Source organism: Pituophis catenifer, unplaced genomic scaffold (genome assembly GCF_029215685.1).
Source record: "Pituophis catenifer annectens isolate HBS135680 unplaced genomic scaffold, rPitCat1.0.hap2 SCAF_10, whole genome shotgun sequence".
NCBI classification, from domain to species: domain Eukaryota; kingdom Metazoa; phylum Chordata; class Lepidosauria; order Squamata; family Colubridae; genus Pituophis; species Pituophis catenifer.
Genome location: NW_027256890.1, coordinates 27323620 through 27349019, shown reverse-complemented (window position 1 = coordinate 27349019; position 25400 = coordinate 27323620). Strand labels below are relative to the sequence as shown.

Here is a 25400-nt window from a genome sequence, read left to right as displayed (position 1 = left end):
GGGCCCCCCTCTTTTTGAACTATTACCATCTGGCAGACGGTACAGGACAATAAAAACAAGGACAAGTAGGCTGAAAAACAGCTTCTATCCCAGAGCAGTAACTATACAATTCTACGTAAAGTGCAATATTAATACAATACCAGGGTTTTTTAATTCAATTGCATACAATGTGAAGGAAGTGTGTTTTTGTTTTATTTTTATAGGGTTTTTAAAAAGTATAATATACAGTGAGGATGGCACTTAATTTCATTCTATGAGGTGCCATGACAATAATGAAAACTATGAAACTATGAAACTATTTTTGCTTGGTATCGGAGATCCTCCTGATGACTTTGGAGGGGAGTTGACTACTAACAAGACCCGGCTTGATCAGATGGCCACACTGCCGAAAGATTTCTTGCATTGAGTCAGCTGCAGCCTGAGCCACTGAGGCTTCGGAATCGCCTTGCAGATCCTGGAGACCTGAAACGAATCCAAAAAACAAAGGATTTCCGGGATCAACCCTGAGAACCAGCCCTGATCAGCGAAAGAGCTTCTGGAGAAAAACTCCTTGTTTCAAGCGAGGGAACTTTGAAACTCACCCAGGAAAACTTCTTTCATTTGTTTTGAAGTCATCACTTCCGGTTGCATGTATTGCGCGCAGCAGCCTGGGCACGTAAAAAGAAAACGTTGGTGGGGTTAACAGAGACGGCTAAATCGACTGATTCAGGAAAAAAACGCGCAATTCACTGGTTTCCACTTGGAAGAGTCGCTTTGGGACTTTACGGGATGGTTCCAGGGATTGGGTCTGCCTAATAATAAGAAGGACTAGGGGTAGCCGATCTTCCTATGTTTTTGTCTCCAGGTCTCACTGGAGGCTTTCAAGAAGAGATTAACGAAGAGATTGGACAGCCACTGGTCTGAAATGGAATTGGGTCTCCTGCTTTAGCAGGGGGTTGGACTAGAAGACCTCTAAGGTCCCTTCCAACTCTATTATTTTATGTTCTAGGACTGTGCAAACAACCATCATCTTGGAAAAAAATCTAAGCAGCCTTGAATCCAGTTAATACTAGAATGGGAGGCCAGCTGGAAATATTTCCAGAGAAAAAACCACGGCTGTGGGTTTGCCTATACAAGAGAGAGGGATACAGGCCAGGTAGTCCTCAACTTCTAACAGTTCATTTAGTGACCATTCAAAGTTACAATGGCACTGAAAAAAGTGACTTACGACTGCTTTTCACACTTAGAAGCGTTGCCACATCAAGATCAAAATCCGGATGCTTGGCAAACCGACTCGTATTTATGACGCTTACAGTGTCTTGGGGGTCAAAGATCACTTCGGATGAGCCAAATCCGGGAGGAAGCCAGATTCACTTAACAACCATGTGACTAACTTAACAACGGCAGCGATACCCTTAAGAAAGAGGGCAGGAACTGCCTGAGAAACTGTTGCGCGATCGTAGCAGTTCCGGAGAAGCCACCCGGTATAAGAGCAGCTTCCAGTCTGATTAAGCGACATGGCTTAATTCGGCATAGATTCTTTTGGTGATAAGGCCGCCCGCCTGTCTTGGGTTTTCCTGCCCTCCTTCCAGAGTTGGCATTGGTGATTACCAATTAAGAGGGCAGCTGCCTCGCGATGGGAAGAGTTCCGGCTCCTCAGGAATCCCAGCATCTGATCCAACATCGCAGGAAGGTTTTGCTTGCATTTATTCATCTGGGGAAAACAAGGCAACAAAGAAGCCAATGAACTATAGAGCTTCCTTTTTTAATTTTTTTTTTTAACCAAGGGGCTGCTTTCTTGGTCAAAGCCAGCTGGGTGACTTTGGGAGTTCTAGTCCCTCCTTAGTCACGATGGCCAGCTGGGTGACTTTGGTGCAGTCCCTCTCTCTCAGGGCAACCCACCTCACAGGGTTGTTGTGAAGAAAAGAAGAAGTATTAGGGATGCCCACCGTCTTGAACTGTTTATAAAAATAAGAAAGGCAGGGCAAAATAAAGAAATAAACGGTTAGTATACTCTAATCTGGAAGAAAACAGGCCAGCTTGGCTCCTACTTACAACCACGTAGCAGATGTTGGAGTACATGCTATGGAGACTGGTGTACATTTCATAGCCAAACAAGTTGCTGGGAAAGCCCCCCCAGTTCATAAAGGACACGCAGGAGTCGAGGGTCTTCCTGGAGACCTGGCCGAGGGAGGAAAGAGGGAGATCCTGTCACCTAGTTGGGTCATGAAAGGTCTTCAAGGAAACGACCAAGTTCAGGGAGCACCAAGGACCCCACAACTTCAGGATTGTCTACAATGTCTTTGCATTCTCCAGAGTGTCCACGTGGTACAACCACGTTGCTCTGAGTGAAGATGGGGGTACAGAGTGGTCTCTGTGAAGGTAGCATGATCAGAGCAGGAGCTCAGGTTAGCCAGCCCTTCAACTCACCTCTTTTGTCCGATCATTTGACAGTTGTATGACTAGAGGAATAAGGCTGTTCAGGATGTTTTCGGCCATACTACTGTTCCGTAACTCCTTCAGTCCTTTCAGGAGCATGCCAAAAATGGTGATGGAGGTATTCCTCAGTTCGATGTCGTCCTACGAAGGAAGAGAGACAGGTTAGTCCCTCCAATAGCAGAATAGCCATGCAGAAGTTTCTTGAAGTTTGCAGGAGAACACACAAGTTCAGAGCACACCTATTCCCAGTTCAATGTCCATGGAGATGGTCAATCATCCAGGTCATGGTTGCCCCAAAGATGGGGACCCCAACTCCAGTATGCTGGCTGGAGAGTTCTGGGAGTTGAAGTCCTCACCTCTTAAAGTTGCCAAGGTTGAGAAATCCTGATCTAGACCAGAGTTGTTCAATCTCAGCAGCTCCTTCTGGACTTTCTCCCATCTTTATGGGAGAAAGAGAGAGATAGAGGGAGAGGGAGAATGAAAGGGAGTGCAGGAGGGAGGGAGGGAAGGAGGGAGGGAGGAGGGAGAGAGAGAGAGAGAAAGAGAGAGAGAGAGAGGGAGGAAGGGAGTGAGGAGGGGGAGAAATAGAGGGAGGGAGGGAGGGAGGGAGAGAGAGGTGGAAAACCAGTTTGTTATGATTTTGTTGACTTACATCATGAAAATGTTTTAGAAGGAGCGGAATGAGGTTGACTGCCTTCACCGCATGGGTTTTGATATCGAGGTTCCTGAGGAGGAAATGCAGGGTCCTTATAGCTTCTTTTGCCACCGTCTTCTGTTCGTGACAAGCGCAGTTTAGCACTGGCATCAAGAGGGGTTCCAAGATGTTCTTCTGGAGGAAGCAGGGAAAGAAACGAGCAATTAAACATGGTCACTGGAGTTCTCTGAGTCTCACAGCGATCATGACAAACGCAAGAGAAGGCCACAGAGCATAGAAGAAGAGGGTTGAAAAGGAACTTGGAGGTCTTCTAGTCCAACCCCCTGCTCAAGCAGGAGACCCTAGACTCTGCTGGACAAATGGTTATCTAAACTCTTCTTGAAAAGCTCCAGTGATGGAGCACCCATAACTTCTGGAGGGAAGTCGTTCCAAGGATGAATTGTTCTCGGTGTCAGGAAATTTCTCCTTAGTTCCAGGTTGTTTCTCTCCTTCATTAGTTCCCGTCCGCTGCTTCTCGTTCTCCTTTCAGGGGTTTGGATAATAGGTTGACCCCCTCTTCTTTGGGGCAGCCCTTCAAATATTGGAAGACTGCTATCAGGTCTCCCCTGGTCCTTAACAGAATCACAGAGATGGAAGGGATCTTGGAGATCTTCTAGTCCAACTCCCGGCTCAAGCCGGAACCCCTAGATCATTTCAGACAAATGGTTATCCAAACTCTTCTTGAAAAGCTCCAGTGTTGGAGCATCCAAAACTTCTGGAGACAAGTTGTTTCACTAATTAATTGTTTTGGGTGTCAGGAAATTTATCCTAAGTTCTAGGTTGCTTCTCTCCTTGATTAGTTTCCATCCGTTGCTTCTTGTTCTGCTTTCAGATGTCCTCCAAGAGGATCTGGCCTCTACTTGCACCTTCAGATCATCCAGGGTTGCAGCCATCTTTGGAGAAGAGACACCACTCTAGCTGTCCTCTTTCTGCTGGTTGCCTTCTTCTTCTCCTTCTTCTATCCTTCCCAGCCTTGTAGACTTCCGAGAGAGCGAGGTCACACCTGCTACTACCTTGGAAGCCACTCCCTTCCTGCCCCCCATCTCTTACCTCAAACGGGTGTTGGATGAGGTTCCCCAGTCCTCTAACACTGAAAGTCTGTATCAGCGGATATGGCTGTGTCATCCATTCCATCAGCACCTTGAGGATGTCTTGGATGACAAAGAATTGGCAAATTTCCGGGTAAAACAGCAGCTGAAGAAGAAGAGTGGAGATACGGAGCATTAGCCAAGCAAAGGAAGGGAACTTCCCTGAGAGCCTCTACTAAAGATGCCACTTTCAGCCATTACGGGGAGAGAAAAAGAAAATAAACACAGTCCTCGGTTAGTGACCGCTGAAAGTCACAACGGCATTGACAAAAGAGATACGTCCATTTTTCAGAATTATGACCATGGTAGCATCCTCATGGTCATGTGATCAAAATTTGGGTACTTGCCGGTCAATATTTGAGTTGAAGATGTGGCTCTTTCGTCAACTTAACTGATCCGTTATGGGTGTACATTGTTATAATTTTAAATTGTTTTAATTGGGTTGTTGATTTTAATTTATTGTGATTTGTATTGGATATTGTTTTTGTAAGCCGCCCTGAGTGCCTCGGGAGAATGGCGGCATATAAATATATATATATATATGTGACGGTCGCAGTGTTTCGAGGTTACGTCATCCCTTTTGTGACTGTCTGATAGGTAGTGTAAATGATAGTTGCAAGAATACAAAAAATAATGCAAAAAGTAAAAGGAATTTGGGGTCATTGAGTCTTCCTTCCTCCCTTTCTCCCATCCTCCCTCCCTCAATCTCCTTCCTTCCTTCCTTCCTTCCTTCCTTCCTTCCTTCCTTCCTTCCTTCCTTCCTTCCTCCCTCCCTCCCTCCCTCCCTCCCACAACTTCTGGAGGGAAGCCATTCCAGTGATTAACAGAATACCAGGAGACCTTGGAGGTCTTCTAGCCCAACCCCCTGGTGAAGCAGGAGACCCTCTACCATGTCAGACAAATGGCTGTCTGGTTTCTTCTTCAAGACCTCCAGTGATGGAGAACCCACAACTTCTAGTTTCTAACCATAAAGTTCTGTTGAACCCTGGGCAACTTTCCTTGAGCTCCAGAAGGTTGGGGTGCATCTCAAGGTCTCCTCACCTCCGAAAAGAAAACCATCCCAATGGTTTTGTGTCTTAAATCGGGGTGGCGCACGTAGGTCTCGGCCTGTCGGAACATGACCTTCAGCTCATGTTTTGAGTAGTTGAACAAGATCCTAAGAGAATAAAGATGGAGAGATCAGACAAGATCTGCTGGTTAGGGAGAAGAAAATCACCAAGCTAGAGAAATCATGAGCTGAATGATCGATAAATGAATTACTCAATGAATTACTCCATTTAGAGAATTTCTCACCCTCCCTCTCTCCCTCTCCCCTTCCTCTCTCTCTCACCCTCCCTCTCTCTCTCTCACCCTCCCTCTCTCTCTCTCACCCTCCCTCTCTCTTTCACCCTCCCTCCCTCTTTCTCCCTCTCCCTCTCCCTCTCCCCTCCCTCTCCTCCCCTCTAATCTTTCCTCTCTCACACTTTTGCCTTCTGTGTGTCTCTCTCCCTCTTTCTCTCCCTCTCCCCTCTCCCTCTCCCCTTCCCTCTCTCTCCCCTTCCCCCTATCTCTCTGCCTCCTCTTCTTCCTCCTCTCCCTCTGCCTCCCCTCCCTCTCTCACCCACTGCCCCTCGTAGCCAAGCTCTTTTGACTTTTAATTTCTTACCGGACCAGGTGGAAAATGCCTTCAAACACACTTTCAGGACTCATCAGCATCGCCCAACATTGAACCATATCTAAGTCCTTGAACTCCTCCTGATAGCCGGTGCGCAAGATGAGGTGTTTGACGGCTTTGACTGCGTTGCTAAATGAAACAAAGGCAGAAGAGTTGGTGCCAATCATTCAGCTGATCCCCCTGCACTTCCGACCGTTACAGTAGCCCTATGGTCATGTGGTCAGAATTCAGACTCTCGGCAACTGAGCCATATTTATGACGGTCGCAGTGTCTCAGAGTCACGCGATCCCCTTTTGGGACCTTCTGACAAGCAAAGTCAACGGGGAAGCCAGATTCACTTAACGACCATGGGACTTAACTAGTGCAATGATTCACTTAACTACTCTGGCAAGAAAGGTTGCAAAATGGGACAAACTTCACTTAATGACTGTTTCCTGAGCTTTGCAGAAATGGAGAAAGGATCCAGATTGGGCCCAGGAGATTCCTTACCCCAGATGGTAGGTCAGTTCTGACCCGCCCTTGCCTGCTCCCAGCAGAAAATAGATGTGCGTCACGAGCGCCAGGAGCAGGCTGGAGAACTTATGCTGGACAATGGTTGCTGCCTCAGGAAGCGAGAGGAGGAAGGAGAGCGCATTGGTGGCCTAGAAACAGGAGGAGAGGAGAGTCAGCTCGGGCTCATCAGGTTATTTAGATTCATCATCATCTATTTCTTCTTTTAACGACCCCCTATCCCTTGCGGGGTGGAGTCTGGGCAACTGAATGGAGCTGAGGCTTTCCTGGCTGGATGCCCTTCTTGTCGCCAATGCAGAGTTTTGTTCGGCAGATACATTCTCATTGTGCCCAGAGAAAGAAAAAAATCCTCATGTCCATGAAACCTGAGCCAGGAATGTCCATGTCTGAGACACGGAGCCAAAGGTTGCTAGAAGTGGGACTTCTGAAACTCCCATTCTACACCCCCTCCAGACTTTGAGAGGCCAGTGGGGTGTAGATACAGGACAAAAGGGAGACAACGAGTAGCGCAAGTGAGACAGAACTGGGGACAAAGAGATCGGTAACCTCACGTTTCTGTTTGTCTTCATTCCTAAGTGGGCTCTTGACTCTCCACCTCTTAGGGGTCCTTGGAGGGGCCCTGGGTGCTGTCTGAGCGTGTGTTTTTTGGTTGCAGATGTTTCATGACCCAGCTAGGTAACATCATCAGTGCTGGAAGAGTTAGGCTTAGAGGTAGGGTTAGACTGGTTGGGTCGGGAAACATCTGCAAGAAAACCACCAAGCTCAGTAAGCACCAAGGACCCCACAGTTCAAACCTGGACTACAAATCTATTGGTCTTAATTAATTAAATTTCTCCACCGGCCATCTGAGCAATCTGACACTGGGAAGTTTACAACAATGTAATAAAACAATATAACACATAATAAAAATACAGATTAAGAATATTTAAAATAAGATATGACACAAAGTACTCCGTTGGGTGTTTGCCTTTGTTGGTTCCTATCATGTATTTTCTTAAACTCTTTTTTAGTTATTTCTGTAAGAAATAACGTAAGAAATGAATAAAGGAATCAATTGAATTATGAATGATTGGATGAGTAAAGGAATGAATAAATGAAGGAATGTATGAATAAACGAATAAATCAATGAACGGATACATGAATGAATGGATTAATGAAAAGATGAACCGATGGATGGATGGGTGGATAGATGATAGAGCTGGCTGGCTGGCTGGCTGGATGAATGGGTGGATGAATGGATGGATGGATGAATATCAAAGCTGTTCTGGTGAGGAAGCCCACAGATGCCTCTACTTTCAATGGGGCATTTTAGGGGGAAGGGGGGCTTACGTCAAATTTTGCTCCGATTTCAGCCCCCACCAGTTTGCCCTCTGCCTCCCTCCAGCCAGGGCGTGCCTGCTCCTGATGAGGAGACCCCCGAGGGTGACTCTTCTGCTCAGCCCCTTCCCCCTTTCCTCAGGCCTGGCCCACCTGCAGATCTAAGGAAAGGAGAGCCACCGGTTGAGGGCTTACCGCAATGGGCATGATGCATCTCCTCCCAATAGCTTCGGTGCTGGGGCTTTGGTCATCAAGCCTTTTGAGGAGGGGCTTCATGATCTTCAGGTTAGCATAGGGGTCTGCAGCCAGTGCCCTCCACAGCTCCCTAGCACTTCTGTGCAGGTGGAAAAATGGATTGGGGAAAAAAATCAGATTCTTTCCCCATTTTCAAAGAGACGGCCATTCCAGATAGATTAACCCCCACAACGGAAGAAAGGGTTAGAGAACCGATGGCCAAATCAACTGCTTTAAGGCATGGAAAAAAATATAGCTACAGGTAGTTCTCGACTTGCAACCGTTTGTCTAGTAGCCATTCAAAGGAGGGCCTCTGCGCCACCGGAAGTGCCAGAGAACCCAGAACTGGTCAAGGGAGGGGATGTTTCTAGGAGCAGTGTGTCTACAGAATTAACCCAAAGGTGCTTTTCACAGAATGACCGAGTTGGAAGGGACCTTGGAGCAGTGGTGAAATTCAAAAATGTTCCCAACCGGTTCTGTGGGCGTTGGTTGGTGGGCATGTGACCGGGTGGCCGTTTCTTGGTGGTCATATGACCAGGCGGCCGTGGCTTGGTGGTTATGTGTCCGGGTGGGCGTGGCTGCACAACTGATTCACACACAATGCAGAACCTCACTGAATCACAGAGAGCTCAAAAGCAAACGATCACACTTTACAAAAAAGTAACACAAAAGCTACACAACTGACTCACATACAATGCAGAAGCAGCTGGACTTTACACAAAATGGCCCCTGCAACAAACAGGAACCTCACAGACAATCAGGCACAGCTGATTTTCTCACAGCTGACTGGTAGTAAAAAAAATGCTGAAATTAGAAATTACAAAAAGGTTCCGACATTGCCCGGCACAGCTGATTGTCGTACTTTTTAAAGCGTTTTTTTTACTACCAGTTCGGGCAAACAGTAGCAATTATTCCTATCGGTTCGGGCGAACCAGACCAAACCAGAGGATTTCACCCCTGCCTTGGAGGTCTTGTACTCCAAACCGCTTCTCAGGCAGGAAATCTTATCCCATTTCAGACAAATGGCTGTCCAATCTCTTCTTGAAAACCTCCAGTGATGGTGCACCCACAACTTCTGGAGGCAAGTTGTTCCACTGGTTAATTGTTTGCGCTGCTAGGAAAGTTCTGCACATTGTAGGTTGCTTCTCTCTTTGATTCGTCTCCATCCTTTGCTTCTTGCCTGCCCTCAGGTGGTTTGGAAAATAGGTTGACCCCCTCCTCTTTGTGGCAGCCCCTCAGATATCAGAACATTGCTATCCTGTCCCCCCTCAATCCTTCCTTTCATTGAACTAGAGAGACCCAATTCCTGCAACTCTTCTTCATATGTTTTAGGCTCCGGTTCACTAATCATCTTCGTTGCTCTTCTCTGCACTCTTTCAGAGTCTCTGCATTGTTTCTACAGTGTGGCGACCAAGAAAGTTAAAAAACCAAGGAGGTCCAGCTGCCTTTTGGAAAAGCACCTTTGGGACAATCATGACCTGGATGGTGGAGACAACCAGCCTAGGAAGCTCTCAGAATTCAGATCGACTGCACAGCCAACCAGCGACTGCACTGGCCCTCAACCAACCCAATGCAACCTCTCCCCCAATCAGCACATGACCTGCCCACCCCAAGCTACAGATATTCACCCCTATCGCAAATGGTTGAGAATCTCTGTAGAGCACAAGAAAACAGGAGGCACATCTCCTTGAGGTTCTTCTTACCCATCGCACGCCACCGAGCACTCGAGGAGAATATCCACGACTTTGTTCACCCGTTTGGATGCCAGGTGACACACTGCCTTTAGCATTTGTTGTTTGGTGGCAGGGTCCAAGATCTTCGGGAGACGTCGGTAGATCTCCTTGAGGATCATGGGCAGCTATGGCAAAAGAGAAATCCAAGGGATGACCGACTTTCTCAACAGCCCTAAGATTACCTGGTGGTCTCCATCCAACCCTAGCCTTCTTAAATCCAGCCGAAGTGTTGTCACCAAGTCAACAAGGTCTCACCCATTCTCATCTTTCTTTTCTACAAAATCTCCTCTATCCCTTTTGCTCCAAACCCTGCCATTTTCTTACCTCCTCCATATCCATCCCACATTCCTCCAAGAACGAATTGAGCAGGAGTCCCGCAGTGTGTGAAATGTTTTTGTCCAGGTGTGTCAGAGCTGCCAAGGCTTTTAAGATCAGGTCGTTTATTTGTGATGGGCTCAGATGCTCGCCAAAGGCCTATCGGAAAGAAGAAAAGGAGACCATGAAGAGATGCATCAGGGTTTTGACAAGCCAGAGACTTTGACCCGTATCCGGGGACAGCACCCCATGTAGAGAGGCAGGCCGTATTCCATGACATCCACCACGTGATATTAGGATGTGGGTGAAAGAAGCCAACATGGCAGCCGAGCTCGCCTGCTCCTAGACATTGTGGGGGATGGATATCCACCCTCCGGCTTTTGGAGCCTGCCGTCCCCACTGTGATATTGACTTTTTTGAGTATCTCCAGGTCAAGAGGAGGAGAGAAAGGAAGGTCAATAAGAAGCCAGGCAAAATGCTGAAGGAAAACGTACCGTAGCCATTTTGGAGACGTTATTATAAAATATTGTTGGGCCCGAAAAGGAGAAGTCTTCCCTCAGCCAACTGACGACCTTCCCCTTCTTGTTTCTAGGTTTCTCATCCATTTCTTTGGCTTTGGAGGGAGGGAAACAAGAGAAGGTCAGATTTTGGCATTCGGAACTTCTGAAGATCCTTCGTCTGACGGCCGGTTTAGTCGTTCCAACAGAAGAGAAGCTCTGTAGCTCAGGGCTGACCTGAGGGGTCCCTGGTGCTCTCTGGGCTCGGTGGTTTTCTCGTTACCTAGTTGGGTCATGAAACCTTCACAAGAAAACAACAAAGCTCAGAGACACCAGTCCTCCTCCTCCCCCCTCGCTCCCTCTTTCTCTGCCCCCCCTTTCTCTTATCTCACTGATCAGGAACGAAACAGGTACAATGACCTCTTTAGTGGTCCAATTACAGGCAGTCCTCGACTTACGGCCACCATTGAGTCCTAAGCAAGACAGTTATGAAGCGAGTTTTGCCTCATGTTGCGATTTTTTTTCTTGCCAACATGGTTAAGTGAATTGCCGCAGCAGTTAAGTTAGCAACCCGGTTGTTAAGTGAATCCATCTTCCCCATTGACTTTGTTTGGCAGAAGGTCACAAAAGGGATCACATGACCCTGGGACACTGCGACTGTCATAAATCGGAGTCAGTGGCCAAGTGTCCAGATTTTGATCCCGTGAGCATGGGGATGCTGCAACGGTCGTAAGTGTGAAAGACAATCACAAGTCACTTTTTTTCAGTGCCGGTTAAACTTTGAATGGTCACTAAATGAATTGTTGTAAGTCAAGGACTACCTGTAACCCCTTTTCTAGGTTAACACAATAGATGGGACTGTAAATGGAGGGGAAATATAGGGCTACATAAGAGACAAATTACATAAATGAAGGAATGAAGGAATGAACCAACAAACGAATGAACAAAGGAATGAATGAATCTAACCGGATTTAACCCAGACTACCTTGGTCTGATGTGCAAATGAAGCATTAGGTTGTGAATTGATTATGTGCTGCCTGGGGAATTCTGGGCATTGAAATCCACATGGCTTAAAGTTGCCACTGGGTTAAGCTTTTAACTAGCCAAATTTAACCGATCCTTTTCTTTAGGTAAACCATTGATATAAGTGCCTGTCTTTCAACCGATTGTGGACGGCTCCCAATTAAAAATTAGAAGACACGTAAAATGGGGTTGAAACTATAAAATTAACAAATAATGTATTGCAATTATAAACCCTCTTTAGCTCTTTCCTTAACAATGCCCACTCAACCCGTAACTTGGTTAACCCGTTTTCTGGCTTCCTGCAATACATGCAGCCATCCAATGACTAAAAGGTGGCTTTGCAAAACACGCTAAGACCCAATCCATGTGCCAAGACTCACAAGCCCAGGCTGGCTGATGGCAGATGCCTAGCCTAACTCTGTGGTCGGCAAACTGCAGCTCGCGAGCCACATGCGGCTCTTTGGCCCCTTGAGTGTGGCTCTTCCACAAAATACCACCTGCGGGCGCGCACGCACAGTGCGATTGAAACTTCGTGGCCCATGCGCAGAAGTCGGTTTTCGGCCTGGGCGAGTCTATTCTGAAGAAGTGGCGTTAGAAGAAGTGGGGGTGTCTTGCGGGCGAGAGACGGGAGACGGGAGACGCGGCGCAGGTGGGCCATGGGATACGCAGCGTGGGAGAGGCGCACGCAATTCATGCACGAGTTGCGTGAGCCAGTCAGTCAGCAATCTCCTTGTGCAGTGGTTAGTGCTAGTCGCATCCGCAAATCACGCGCAGGTGACAAAAGTAACTACTCGGAGCATAAAGTTACCTGTATTTTTCCAACCAGCTGCAAATCCTACAGGTATTTTTGTCATCAATTTAAGAATTGTAATTATTTTGTGTTGGTGGCTTTATTATTATAAAATGAAACATTTTTTTAGGTGCCCTGTTTGACATGGCTACAAAGAAGAAGCAAAGAAAAACGGAAGACGAAAACCATGAATTTAAAGTTGAACGGACCGAGACTTTCGCGTTTGTTCAAAACTTAAATGGCCTTCCGACCTGTCTTATTTGTCAGGAAAAATTGGTGCATAACAAGAAATCAAATTTGGAGAGACACTTTAAAACTAAACACGTGTCATTTAGTAGTAAATATCCTGTCGGTGATGCAAGGAAGAAAGCAGTTGAGGAACTTCAGAAGAGTCAAGAAAAATCAAGTTCTGTATTTAATTACTGGATTCAATCTTCCAACAATGTTAATATTGCAAGTTTTGTGGTTAGTCAAAAGATTGCTAAGAGAGGAAAACCATATACAGACGGCGAATACATAAAAAGTTGTTTTATAAATGCATCCGAAGAGCTATTTCGGGATTTTAAGAACAAAGCCGATATTCTAAAAAAAATTAAAGAGTTACCATTGTCTGCTAAAACAGTGAAAGACAGAACAGTCAAAATGTCTTCGAATATAACCAACCAGCAAGTCGAAGATCTTAAATTGGTTTCAGCTTTATCAATAGCAGTTGACGAGTCTTGTGACATAAATGATACAGCGCAAGTTTCACTTTTTGTATGATTTATTTCATCTACAGGTCCTAAAGAAGAAATTTTAGGATTACTGCCACTCAAAGGTCAAACACGTGGAGAGGACATGGCAATGCTGTAATTGAGTACATTGAAAAACATCATATTCCACTCAATAAAATTGTCTTAATTTCAACAGACGGGGCGAAAAGTATGACCGGCGTAAGAAACGGGTTTGTTGCTATTTTGAAAGAAAAAATTAATCACGAGGTACTTACTTACCATTGCATCATTCATCAAGAAGCGCTTTGTGCTCAGACATTTCCAGAAGAAATTTGCAAAGTTATGGAATTGGTGATTAAGATTATCAACTCCATTATAACTAAACCTCTTAATCATCGCCAATTTAAAGGATTTTTAGTTGAAATGGAGAGCGAGTACGCCGATCTTCTGCTGCATAACAAGGTACGTTGGTTATCAAGAGGAAACGTTTTGAAACGTTTCGCTTCCTTATTAACAGAAATTAAAGCATTTCTCCATGAGAAGGGGATTCGCTATCCAGAACTAACGAACGATCAGTGGATCCAAAAATTTTATTTCATGGTAGACATTACATCTCATCTAAATCAGCTTAATCGTAAACTACAGGGGAAAGGAAACACCATTTTTTCGATGTTAGAAGAAGTTATTTCATTCGAAAACCAATGATCTCTTTTTGCTCAAGATTTTGAAAGAGAAACTTTGATTCACTTTCCAAGCCTGTTGAAACATCGCCAAGAAAATAATTCTGATATTGACATTTGCTATTTCAAAACAACACTTTTAAATATGAGGGAAGCTTTTCTCAACAGGTTTCAGGAATTCAGAAACAGCAAAGCGACGTTAGCCTTTGTTAAAAAGCCTCTTAATGCTACTGTAACAGAATTAAATTTTTCTCCCTTTAATATTGACATTGGCAACTTTGAAATGCAATTGCTGGATTTCAAAAACAAAGAATTGTGGAGCTCGAAATTTGAAGGTCTTTGTGCCGATACAGAAATATTGGAGAAAAATAAATGTGAACTTAGTTCACAGCACAAGTGGTCTGCTTTGAAAGACCCGGAGAAGGAAGATATGATGATTTTTAACACCTGGAATAGTATTCCTGACTCATATCATCAACTGAAAAAAATAGCGTTTGCTGTTTTTTCCTTATTCGGGTCTACATAGTTATGCGAACAATCATTTTCAAGCATGAACCTTATCAAGAGTAAATTGAGAAGTTGTCTTATTGATGAGAACCTGGAATCGTGACTAAAATTAAAAACAAACCTGACTTACTCAAACTTTCCAAGGAGATGCAAGGCCATTGTTCACATTAGTGTTTGTCAGTCATTGTCATGATTTAATTTTATGGATATTGTAAGGTCAATTGTAAGAAATTTAATTTTATCAATAAATAATATCGTTATTAAGTATGAGATCAAGTTTGATTCAACGTACCTATAGTTTAACTAAGACTTAAAACTTTAAGTAAAGTTTATTACGTTAATTTTAGGGAACGTTGTGGAGTGAAAGAAGATGTAGTGTCGAGGAGATGGTTTGGACATATAAAGAGGATGAACGAAAGGAGATAGACGAAAGAAGTATACAGGACGAGTGTGGATGGGAGAGATGGAAGGGGTCGACCTCAGCGAACGTACCTCCATCAGATTGAGGACGTTCTTAGCAAAGGCCAGTTTAGGAGTACCCTAATTAAGTTAATAACAATGTACCTACCTATCTAGTTTAAGTTTAACCAATTTGGCTCTCCAAAGAAATTTCAATCGTTGTACTGTTGATATTTGGCTCTGTTGACTAATGAGTTTGCCGACCACTGGCCTAACGGATCCACTTAACGTGAGAAACTCAGTCTTCAAATGACCCCTGGCCCTGAGAGGTGCCAATACCAACGGCCAATTCCAGGCATCTCTGCCCAGGCAAACGACCGGGGTCTTGGTCACGCCACAAGCTGTGCCACCCAGTGCTCTCCTGGGCAGTGCGCATCCCTGGGCTCCTGGCAGCCCTTGGAGTCCAACTTTCTCACCCATTTTGCTCATGATGAGGTGGTGGAGGTGGTAGGCGGCCTCTGCGGACGTCTGGCCAACTTCTTTGCTGGTGTCGCCAACGTGCAGGCCCAGCAAAGCCACCAGCTGTCCCAGCAAAGAAAAGTCACCTGTGGTCTAATGAAAGGAAGCAAAAAGGAGGGGAAAGATGAGAAGGGGGGCTCATGAAGGTTTCAGCCAGCTGAAATCAGAGCATAGGAAGCATAGCACCATAGAATCCTAGAATCCTACCTTTTAGAATTCTAGAATCACAGAATCTTAGAAACATAAAATCTTAGAATTTTAAAATTATCCAATATTTGAATCTTAGAAGACTAGAATCATAGTCATAGATTCATAAAATCAGGGAATCCTAGAATCTTTGAATAATAGAATCTTAGAATCATAGAATCATAGAATCTTTGAATTTCTAAATCATACAATCTTTGAATCTCTGAATCTTTGAATCACAGAATCATAGAACCTTAGAATCCCAGAACCTCAATTGCTGGAAGGGACTGTGGAGGTTTTCTCCTCCAACCCTTTCATCAAGCGGGACTCCTTGTATCCTCCTGGTCACATCCCAAAGATGCTTTTTCCAAAAGGCAGCAGGACTTTCTTCTTTTTCTTCCTTTCTTTGAAAACATCTCACTTCGCATCCCAAACGGTGACTTACGTCGAAATTGACGTTTTCAGAAACGAACTTCAGGAGGTGTCTGATGCTCTTGATGGCCCTCTCTCTCTCGTGTCCCTTGGGAGATTCAATCCAGGGATTAATGTGCTGCCCGGAAAAACAAAGGAGGAGGAGGAAAGGAAGAATTTGTGATTCACAGTTGGAAGAGCCACAGAAGTTGCCAGGACTGGGGAGAAAATCTAAGGAACTCAACAAATTTGAGACATTGGTCAATTGAGGTCTATTTTAGACTGAAAACTAGAGTAGCAATTGAAGATTTCTGGAATACAACTAGTCTTACAACAGTTCATTTAGAGCCGTGGTGGCACAGTGGTTAGAACGCAGTATTGCAGGCTAATTCTGCCAACTGCCAGAAGTTCAGCAGTTCCATCCTGATCGGCTCCAGGTTGACTCAGCTTTCCGTCCTTACCAGGTCGGTAAAATGAGGACCCAGATAGGAGAAGAACCTGGGTCCTCATTTAGAGAGGGCTGTAAATCACGGTGAAGCGGTATGTAAGTCTAAGTGCTATTAGTATTTAGTCACTGTTCAAAGTTACAATGGCACTGAAAAAGGGACTTACGACCATTCTTCACACTTATGACCATTGCAGCATCCCTATGGTCACGTGATCAAAATTTGAACACTTGGCCAATGACTCATCTTTATGACGGTTGCAGCATCCCAGCTCGGTCCCTAAATGAATGGCTGTATGTCGAGGACTTCCTGTATAAGTAGTCCTTGACTTACGACCAGAATTTGGGGTGCTTACCAAGGTGGATGTTAGGCGAGTTGTGACTGGCTTTATGACCTTTTTTTGCCAGGGTTGAATGAATCCCTGTGGTCCTTAAGTGAATAATGCAGTCATTAGCCGAATCTCGCTTTCCCCGTAGACTTTGGCTTGTCGGAAGCCAGTTGGGCAGTTCGCCAATGGTGGTCAGGTGACACCCCCCCCCCAGGATGCTGCAACCATCACAAATACAGGTAGTCCTCGACTTATGACCACAATGAGTCCAAAATTTCTGTTGCTAAAATGAATCCCATCGGCATCGACATAATCTGCATCGGTCAATTGCAGAAGGCAGCTTTACTCGGAACAGCTGCGAGGCTCTATGACAGGGGTGTCAAACTCGATGTCATGGAGGGCCGAATCAAGGTTGTGTTTGACCTCGAGGGGGGCGTGGCCGAGGTGGGAGTGGCCAGCTCAACGTCTCTCGTGTCAGGGGCACCTGTGGACTTCCCTGAGACCCTCCCTCACTCTTATTATCATCTCCTCCCTCCCTCCCTCCCTTCCTCCTTGCCGTGGGACAAGAGAGACACGAATATCAGAGAAATAGTGGAATAGAATCATTAGTGAAAAGATGCCAGAGGAGGGACAAAACAAATGTAAATGACAAAAATGACCATCATTTTTTAACTATTGAAATGAGTTAAATTGAATGGTTGAATTGTCCCATGGGACGAGTTGTCCATCCAACAGCCACATTTGCCTATCCCGGGTCCTTGGGAGGGACTCGACAGCTGGACAGAATCGCCAAATCCAGCCTAAACATCTGGCTGACCAACCCCGAGAAAGAATCACTCTTTACCGTCAAGACATCCTGCAGGGAATCCAAATTGGGAGCCTCGGACAGCAAGGCAGTGAGCATGGTGTTGCAGGTGGTCACCATCTGGTCATAAAAATCCTAGAAGGAGAAAAAGAATATCTAAAGGAAGAAGTGGTGTAAAGGAAGAAAGAGGAAGAAATCCAGGGCTGGGGAACTTATGGCCCTTTTAGGACGACTGGTGGACTGCAACTCCCAACAATCCTGAGCCAGCCACGGACTTCTGGGAGTTGAAGTCCACCCTTCTGCAATCAACGGAGCGGCCCGTCTTGCAGGGCTGGTTTTTCTTCCAGAGTTGGAGGAAATGCTTTCTCGGCTGAACACGAGGAACAAAAGGACATTGGGCTCGATGGATGGATCCAGAGTTTTGGAGGAGATTTTGAATCATGCTTATTTCCAGGTGGATCTCAGATGGCTTGGCTCCATCTGGACTGCTCACCTGAGTTTGAGCTGGTTGTCCTGGGCTGTTCACGTTCAGTTTTGTCACCAGGTAAGCTGGCAAGGAAAACACCTTCTGGATGCTTTTTCTCACCACTTTAGACCTCATCTCGGAGTTCAAGGGGGGCTTCATACGGCTGATGAAAGACGAGAAAAGAGGAGGAGGGTGAGAAGATCATAGACTCATTAGGCTAAAAGGGACCTCGGAGGTCTTCTACTCCAACCCTTGCTTGATGGTCCTTAAACCATCCCAGTCATATGGTTGTCCACTCTTTTCTTGAAAACCTCGAGGGATGGAGCACCCCCAACTTCTGGAGGCAAACTGTTCCACTGATGGATTGTTCTCGGTGTCAGGAAATTTCTCCTGGATCTCTCTTTGATAAGCTTCCATACATCGCTTCTCATCATGCTCTCAGCTACTTTGGAGAGGAAGGTGACCCCCTCCTCTCTGTGAGAGCCCCTCAAATATCAGAAGTCCCCTCATCATCCTGGTTGCTCTTCCCTGCACTCTTTCTAGAGTCTCAACATCTTTTTTATATTGTGGTGACCAAAACAGGATGCAGGATTTCTCTCTCTCTCCCTCCCTCCTTCCTCTGTCTCTCTCTCTGTCTCTCTCTCTCTCTCTCTCGGCAGGTACATACCTCATGCAGGTGATGGTGATGATCGCTTGATGGAGATTTTCGATGGACAAGGGTTTCGCGGGCTCATCTTCAATGACTTCCTGAAAAGAGAAGGAAACCCATCTAAGAAAGAACCTGAGATATGGCCACCATCCAGCTGGCCCTCTTCCCAGCCCTACGCTTTTTCTGGTTGACACAGGAAGTCCCCAGCTTACAACTGGTCACTTAGCCACCATTTAAAGTTTTGAGGGATCTCTTCAGGACTACTTATGACCCAGATGCCAAGTTCCGAGAGGCGCCCCTTCCTCAGCGATCCTGTGACCCCATTTCGGTCACTTGGCCACCAGCTTGCATTGATGGCAGTTTGCAGCGTCCCGTGACCATGATTTAAGTCAGGGGTGGGTAACTTTGGCCTCTTGATGACCTATATAAAATTGGGAAGCCAGATTCCCTTAACAGCCGTGCGATTAACTGAACGAAAAGGATTCGGCTTACAACGGTGGCAAGACAGGTCGTACAATGGGCAGAATTCCCTTAACAAATGTCCCACTTAGCAACAAAACCTTTCAGGCTCAATTGATTGGCATTCAATTCGGTTCAAATTCACTTCCAAAAAGAAAGACGCCCAGGAGCACCTGCCTCCCTCCCTCTCCCCACTTACAACGATGTTTGTGACCAGTTCCTGTTTCTGGGGCAAATCGAGGTCTTGCCTCCTGCTGTTGGCAACAGCTTTGGTGATCATGATGATGGACCTCATGAAGGCTTTCTTCAGCCCTTCGTCCTGGAAAACCCCAGTGGGAATGAAAAGAAACCAGAAGGAAGAGGATGTATTTATTTATTGAAACCTTTACGTAGCCGATTGTCTTTGGTTGAACTCTGGGGGCCCCCAATCAAAGCATCCCTGGACACTCTGGGTTCTAGTCCCACTTTAGGATGAAAGGCAGCTGAGAGACTTTGGGCCAATCACCAGGAGATGGTGAGTTCTAGTCCTCCTTAGGGAAAAAGGCCAACTGTCTTTGGGCCAATCACCAGGAGACTGTGAGTTCAAGTCCCGCCCTAGGCACGAGAGCCAGCTAGGTGAGTTGGGGCCAGTCTCAATCCAAAACACGTCACAGAGTTGTTGTGTGGAAAGGAAGAAAGAGTGTAATGCATGAGCGCTGCCTTGAGGATAATAAATGCAACAAGACCATAGATTCTCCTCCTCCTCCTCTTCCTCCTCCTCCTCCTCCTCCTCCTCCTCCTCCTCTCCCACAACATGCTAGTTGGGTCATGAAATGTCTTTAAGAAATCAAACAAGCTAAGGACTCCGGATTATAATTGTTCTTGTGATTAAACTCAGCATTAAGAGAAGTAGAGGGTGGAAACCTGCCTACCTTTTTCATGCTGGAATACTGATAGAGTATTTCTGAGACAATGTTGTCCAGGAAAGGCATCATGTCCTCTACTTGCGCTCCCAGGACTGCCTGGCCATAGCAGAGTATTAATGTGGTCCGAATCCATCTCTCGGAGAGAGTCTGTGAGTCCTGTCAGTCCAAAGACGAGGGGGTCAAACTCTTTCCCAAAGCACCAGAAGACAAGACCAGAAGCAATGGATGGAAACTGATGGAGCTTCTTAGTCATCCAGGTCACGGTTGCCCCAAAGGGGCTTTTTCCAAAGGCAACTGGACTTTGTTTTTCCTTGAAGAGGTTTCGCTTCTCATCCCAGAAGCTTCTTCAGGTCTGACTTTGGTCAAAAGAGAAGAAGCTTTTTGGATGAGAAGCGAAATGTCTTCAGGAAAAAAACCAAGCCCAGGCCTTTGGAAAAAGCACCTTTGGGTCTACTCGAGGTGTTTGTTGGGGCAGCTCCTAATCTTCTCTAGCCTTATAAAATAGTTCTCCAGGAGATGGAGATGGAGAATTTCAGCACCACCTACATCCTCAGCCCTGGTCTCTGGTCCACGAGATCTATGACCAATCTGAGGAGACCTGACAGCCTGGAGCCTAAGTCCTTCTAAGCACATTGGACTTTCCTTCCCAGAATCCCCCAGCCTCCTTCTGTACTGAGTTTCAGACCTTGCAACCCCATCCCTGGTCTTACCTCAATGGGGGCTTCTACTGCAAACGGTCCTCTTGTCTGCCTGAACTGGCCAGCCTCCTCCAGGGCCACCAAAATCTCAGGCAGGTGGCAAAAGGATGCCATTCGAATGGATTCCGAGATTCCCTAGGCAAAGCGATGTTTGTGAATTAGGACATTTATTGATTTATTGGTTCGATTTATATGCCGCCCTTCTCCGGAGACTCAGGGTGGCTTACAATGCGTTAAGCAATAGCCTTCATACTTTTGTATAGACCTGCTTAGTAGGGCTTTCGCCCCCCCCAAGCGGTGTTCTTTTTTGTACAAAGTCAGCTTATTGCCCCCACAATCCGGGTCCCCATTTTACCTACCTCGGAAGGATGGAAGGTTGAGTCAACCTTGAGCCTGGTGAGATTTGAACTCACAGTAATTGCCGGCAGCTGGCAGCTAAGTGCTACTTAACAGCACTTTAGTCCGCTGCACCACCAAGGCTCTTATTTGCACCTAACCCTTTGTCTTTACCTTCCGCTTTCTCCTCCCCTTCTCCACCTCCTGCTCCTCCTCCTCTCTGCAAACCCCAGGCCCTTCTAGCACTGATGAAATTACCTAGCTGGCTAATGAAATGTCTGCAACAAAACAACCAAGCACAGAGAGCACCAAGGACCCCACAGTCCTCCTCCTCCTCCTCCTCTCTGTAACCCCCATTCTCTTCTAGCACTGATGATGTTACCTAGCTGGGTCATAAAACATCTACAGGAAAACAACCAAGTTAAGAGAGCACCAAGGACCCCACAATTCTCCTCCTCCTCCTCCTCCTCCCTTCACCTCTATTCTGCAAAACCTGTTCTCTTCTGGCACTGATGAGGTGACCTAGTTGGGTCACTAAACGTCTGCAAGAAAACATCCAAGCTCAGAGAGCACCAAGGACCCCACAAAGATGGAGGTCTCAGCCCCCGCAGGCATCCCACTGCCACTCACCTCTCGGTCTGTTTCTTCCTGGAGTGAAAAACTTAGAAGGCTTTGGAGCTGTTCCGTCACCAGGTCCTTCTGTGTTGAGTTTCGCAGTTTAACGCCATAATATTTGTAGAGGCTAATCTGAAGGTGGGAAAAAGAGTCCGTGAGTCCAAGGGAGCTCCACCAAACGGCCAGGAAAAGGAAATATAGGAGAAATTATGATCAAAAAAGGACTCCGTGTGGTCAAGCACACGGAAACTGGTCCTGGGTGACCTGATCGGGGAGATGGGCAGCATACGAATCTAATAAGTCAATAATTGCCATTTTGACTTTCTTCTTCTTCTTGAAAAGCTACTTTAACCCCCCTTCCCCCATCCCCATAGGTGCCCTTTGCTGATTCTCTGTTTGGCCGTCCTGAGATCCTTTATGGTTTCTGTGGAGATCTGGCAGCTTCATCTTTTTACATGCATTAGCTCTCCGTGGTGGATTGGGACAACTTGCCATGGCCCTCTTGGCTTGGCCAACTAACCATGGCCAACTAGCCATGGCCTACTTGCCGTGGCCAACTCACCAGGGAACAAGAGTTACACTAATAGCAGGGTTCCAATACCTCCAGGGTTGCCAAAAAGAGGAGGGGGTCAGCCTATTCTCCAAAGCACCCGAAGGCAAGACAAGAAACAATGGATGGAAACTTATCAAGGAGAGAACCAATCTAGAACCAAGGAGAAACTTCCAAACAGTGAGAACAATTAACCAGTGGAACAGTTTGCCTCCAGAAGTTGTGGGTGTTGCATCACTGGAAGCTTTTAAGAAGAGATTGGACAACCGTTTGCCTGAAATGGGAAAGGGTTTCCTCCTTCAGTAGGGGGTTGGACTAGAAGACCTCCAAGGCCCCCTTCCAAGTCTGTAGTTCTATTAATCATTGTCTGTCTAATATTGAGGAAATGGTGGAACAGAAGCGTCAAAGAAAGGAGGCCTCAAAGGAGGGACAAATGAAACATAAACGACAAATGTTAAAATGATTTTTAACATTATTGGAGAGAACGGAATGGTTGAATTAACCCGCGGTGAGTCTGCTGTGGCTCGTGGGCAGCCACGGTGAGTTGGCCATGGCAAGCTGTCCTCTTCTGATGTTGCATCTAAGATAACTGCGGCCCTAAAAGTGTAAAACCTCCGCATATTTACCTTGTCTTTAGACAAGACCTGGGACGTGCTTTGCTTCTGGTCGATGGGCGGCAATGCGCTTGTTTTCCTCCTGGGCAGTTTGTGGTCTGAAGGAATCTGCTTTGCCAACAACAACAAGAACAACAAAAAAGAAGTTGTGAGAAAGTGAAGGAGCAGAGGAAGGAACAGCTTTCTGTGTGTTTCCAAGGGGAGGAGTGGTTTCCCTTCTGCGTCTGGATGCATATTATAAGTAATTTGACTTTTCTAGCTGGGACAGACACGAAGCACGTAACAAGGACCATCCGGATTGTATCAGCTGGAGCTGAGGCAGCTTTTAAGATGAACGGTTGGAAAATCTCTGCCACAAATTGTGAGAACTTGATTTATCACCATTTATTGTTGTGGCCCTCCAGCAGCCGAATCAGAGGAGGAGGAGGAGGAGGAGGAGGAGGAGGAGGAGGAGGAGGAGGAGGAGGAGGCGGCATGGGAGTCAGGGCCAGCATCAAGGCAACCTGAGAGCTCCGAGGGGGAAGAGGGAATGGGGCTGGCAGAGAGAGAGACAGAGGAGGAGCCTGGGCCATCCGTCAGCCCTCAGATGGTGAGTCAACAGACCGCAGGTCTGGAGGTGGATGAGGAAGAGGAGGAGCAGCTGGGTCCAGTGCCTGACGCGCGGATACACAGAAGGCAGAGGAGAGGAGAGCAGTGGAAATCTATGGGCCGGTCCTTGGGACAGACGAGCCACCACGGCTACCGAAGCCCCTCCCTAGCTCTGGGGATTAAAGGCAGGGGGCGGAGATGAATAGATGTGGCAGACAACGATTCTTCTCCCTGCCGGATGGACTTGTTAGCCTGCGGTGAGAGAGAAACTTTTTGTCGGGGCTGCTGGCTCTCCTCATAAAGGAATCTTTGAGTTCACTTCAGAGGGTTTGTCGTGTTTGGGTCAGAACATTTATTTACTGACTGTTCGAAGTTATAACGGGTAGTTTACAACTGAAAAAAAAGGACTGTTTCTCACACTCAGGACCATTTCGCATTTCCGTGGCATGCAGAGAGCTTCCGGTCCCTGTTGTTGCTGCCCAGCATTCAGTGCCAGACAGTGCAACAGGGCGGATGGTTGTCTTGTAGGTCTTAGATTTAAGATGGGTGGCCATTCGTCTGTCCAGTAACACACTGGTGAGTTCTCGCCAACGTATCCAGGCTGCATTCTCCTTTGCTCTCACCTCGCCATTGATGTCACCATTGACATTGGAGGTGGGATCCCAGGTACCAAAAAATGTCCACCTTCTTTAGGTTTTCTCCATTGATTTGAAGCATTCCGGGGTGGTGACAGTCCCTAAGTACCCAGTCTTGATGTTGAGGTGGAGTCCAAAATGGTTGAGGCGATCATTCCATGGTCGTTCCATGATCCTTCCAGCAAGGACCCCATAGTTCAGCAAATTCTCCATAACTACATTTGTCTACTTTTGGGATAAATGATCTCCACCGAGGCAGCCCTGGCTTCTGGACCCTCTCCACGATGGACCTCAGGGCCCACCGCGACACAAACCCAGCTGCTTACCTGGAAAGGACGAAGATGGTCCAAGATGGTCTCTAATATTTCTCTCTCGTCCATCAGGTCCAACATTTCTTTGACGGGTCTGCCTTTCAATGGCTTCCTGCTCTCCCATAAGTTTCTGAAGCACTCGTCCGAGAGTTCTGAGAAGAAGAGACAGACAGAGATTGATGGGCAATTCGACAGGACAAGCCTTCTCAAAGCAGAGAGAGACAAGGAGTGCGTAGTGGATCACCAGGCTGAGCCTGAGGGAGGGGTCAAATATGTCAAAAGTCTCGAGGCCCTGATCTTCCTGTCCTTAGACAACCATCTTATATATGGAATTGGAATTTTTTATTGCTTTGAAATTTCATGATGTTGTAATCTTATAATTTAAATCTAGCCTTTGAAAAAGGCTAAGAGGGAGGGGTCTTTCCTCACCTCTGAGGGTAAGATGTTCCCTAATACAGTGGCAGCGGTAGAGAAGACCCTCTTCCTAGACCCCACAGTCGAAACTCTTTGACTGATGGAGTCTGCACCATAATGTCCCTACCTGATGAAGGACGATTGCAGGATTTGGATTTGGGTAGTTTAGGAAAAGGAAGGAAGGGTGTACTAGTGACATGAGAGCAGTCTTCCAGTATTTGAGGGGCTGGCACACAGAGGAGGGGGTCAACTTATTTTCCAAAGCACTAGAAGGTAGGAAGAGAAAGTTATTGCTTAATGCAATTGGTCTCTGGAGAAGGAAGACCTCTAAGGTCCCTTCTGGCTCTGTCCTGATGGATTGATTGATGGATGGATGGATTGATTGATTGTGTGGGGTGGGCTGATGTGATAGGACAAGGCTGGTTCCATAGGTAGCCCAGCCCTGTAGCATCTATACCTGGATAGGAAGGCAGGCCAGCGTCTGGAGAGCGTTTTCTCCCCGGAGCCCTTTCCCTCTCGGGCCTCCTTGGCAAGGGAGGGGGCTCTTTCAGGCCAGGCTTCATCTCCCTCTGAGAAGCCTTCAGAGGGGTCCTGGCAATTGTCCTGCGCACCAAGTCAGGGAGCAGCAGTGCTGGAGGCTGCACCTTGTTCCTCATGTCCACTGGAGCTGGGGAGCCCTTTACAAGAAGGGGCAAGACCTGCGTGGTTCTTTCAGTGGCCGAAGAAGTGGATGGGTGGGAACCAGAGAAGTGGGCTTCCTGATTGTTCCACTGCCATGGGTCATTACTGCTGATTTGTGGATGGGACTCCTTGCTGTCCTCCTTCTTCAAGAAGGGCAACTTTTTTAGCATGTGGTCCATTCTCTCGTGAAGAGGGAGTTCTTGAACTGGAGG

General features: G+C 46.6%; 1 protein-coding gene across 1 annotated transcript; it reads right to left on the bottom strand.

Annotated features, from left to right (window-relative positions):
- Positions 1 to 295: 295 nt before the first annotated feature.
- LOC139322412 (maestro heat-like repeat family member 5) lies at positions 296 to 25400 on the bottom strand. Its single transcript, XM_070951511.1, has 26 exons — positions 24965 to 25400; positions 24109 to 24245; positions 22572 to 22667; positions 21411 to 21527; positions 20457 to 20579; positions 19753 to 19902; positions 19041 to 19160; positions 18401 to 18480; positions 17761 to 17896; positions 17307 to 17402; positions 15723 to 15827; positions 15049 to 15184; positions 10458 to 10576; positions 9973 to 10122; positions 9619 to 9773; positions 7877 to 8015; positions 6344 to 6495; positions 5846 to 5983; positions 5242 to 5356; positions 4163 to 4306; positions 3071 to 3247; positions 2410 to 2559; positions 2035 to 2160; positions 1591 to 1693; positions 582 to 647; positions 296 to 462 (listed from the first exon to the last, which is right to left on the bottom strand). The coding sequence occupies exons 1-26, from the start codon at positions 25365 to 25367 to the stop codon at positions 296 to 298; spliced, it is 3600 nt and encodes a 1199-aa protein (XP_070807612.1). The 5' UTR covers positions 25368 to 25400.